Source organism: Trachymyrmex septentrionalis, unplaced genomic scaffold (assembly GCF_001594115.1).
Source record: "Trachymyrmex septentrionalis isolate Tsep2-gDNA-1 unplaced genomic scaffold, Tsep1.0 scaffold43, whole genome shotgun sequence".
NCBI classification, from domain to species: Eukaryota; Metazoa; Arthropoda; class Insecta; order Hymenoptera; family Formicidae; genus Trachymyrmex; species Trachymyrmex septentrionalis.
The window spans coordinates 310,433-312,200 of NW_017305601.1; the positions used below are offsets into that span (position 1 = coordinate 310,433).

General features: G+C 29.2%; 1 protein-coding gene across 1 annotated transcript in view; it reads right to left on the reverse strand.

Moving 5' to 3' along the window:
* The window catches only part of LOC108751287, a 12,547-nt gene that overhangs the window by 1,623 nt on the left and 9,156 nt on the right, over window positions 1–1,768 (reverse strand). The window contains exons 8-9 of the mRNA XM_018491379.1: window positions 1,565–1,674; window positions 205–636 (exon numbers count right to left, since the gene is read on the reverse strand). Coding sequence (XP_018346881.1) covers window positions 205–636; window positions 1,565–1,674 — 542 coding nt within the window. The remainder of the gene's footprint in view (window positions 1–204; window positions 637–1,564; window positions 1,675–1,768) is intronic.

The following is a 1,768-nucleotide window of genomic DNA, read 5'->3' on the forward strand; positions in this document are numbered from 1 at the left end:
GATGTATAGATAACGTACACGTATGTATACCCTGCGTACTCGACTCACTAGTACCACTTAAACCATCAGTTTTGGTAAAATCGGGAGTTTTGAAAGAATTGGGAATTTTTTTCGTATTAGGTTTTAGGAATACGTTATTTTCGTAGGAAATTGTAGGAAAAATACGTGGGGAATATGCACGAAACAAAATGTCTTCGTTTCCACCTGTATATCCAGCTAATTGCTTGCTAGTCCTGGACGCGGAATGAATCGGTCTTGCACTAGTCGATGAAAAAGGCGGAGATTGTGACGATAAATGAGTGAGCGACGATTTTGGGATAATTAGAGGCGAAAAAGTCGTTGAGTGCTGATTTAACTTAGGATTGTATGATGTGAAGGCTACAAAACTTTGTGGCACACACATGGAGTCTTGTTGGCTATTTGATCTTGGGATAGAATATGATTTAGGGAAAGGTTGCTTGCAAGGTAGGTAACTGATCTTTGGCGGAGTAAGAAACAGTGACAGTCGCTGCATGCGATGGTTCGTTATGTTATTCTGTCGAGAATTTATTCCCGCTTGGAAAATTTGAGATTTTTGGAGCGATTGTTGCATATTAAAGATCGGCCAATATGTATTTGAATCGGATTGAAGACGAACTGTAAAAATACAAATATTTTTCTTATCGAAAGTAAAAATCCATCTTGATGATGTTTCTTAATAAAAAGAAAGTATCAATAAAAATTGCAAATACGCAGTATCAATATGTTTTATTGATACTATTTTTATATTTATTATTGTAAATTATTATACTTTGTAAATTTTATATTATGCATTTAAATTCATAATCTATGGTATACTTTATAAAGTAATTTTCAATAATTTTCAATAATTTGAACAGTAAGATGTTTCTATTTAAATATTAGTGCCATTTTATTTACCATTTATAATATATAAATTAAGAATATTAAATAAATTAGAGTTATTTTACATTTTTTAGACTTGCTAATGATAAAACAAAATTGGAAAATGATTTCATAATCAAAAATTGCCAAAAATATATTTATAATAATTTGCATTGAAATCTATCCGTCTATTAAAAAATAATGTTATCGAGATATACATATCTATTTATTAACCTTTCTGAATATTAAAAACATATTTAAAAAATAAAAAAAGGAAAATATAATCTCAAAAACTAATTGGGAATACATTGATATAATAATAATGTTTTATGATAAAAAATGATTTGTCTGCAGAATAAGCGCATATCTAAAGCTAGTGTTAGAGTAAAGTAACTTGTAACTATGTAATTATGTCTTCTACGATAAAATTGATTATTTACGGCCAATTAGTAATAATAATTTTATGCTTAAATTGATGCGGCAGTGATTGTAATAGCAACTTTTTCTCTGAAATTGCAATATATATATATCTGAGATGCAATAGTTTATTAAACTTTTAAACGTGATTTATTAGTAAACTTAAAATCGTTTATGATTAAATTTATATTTATAATAATATTATAACAGTCATACTATCTCTCTTTTTTCCTGATTGCGTATAAGAAAAATTCTTTATTCTTACCGGAATTTGTATTTGTGTTTCTCGCGAAGATTGCGCTATCACCGAAATCGTGGTTGCATATTGCTGCACTTGAGAGAGCAATGACAACAATCGCTAAGGTAAACATCATCCCTAAAATGTTAATTTAATTTTAATTATTGATTGAACTCTTTTATTTCTTCACCTCTCTCTCTCTCTCTCTCTCTCTCTCTCTCTCTCTCTCTC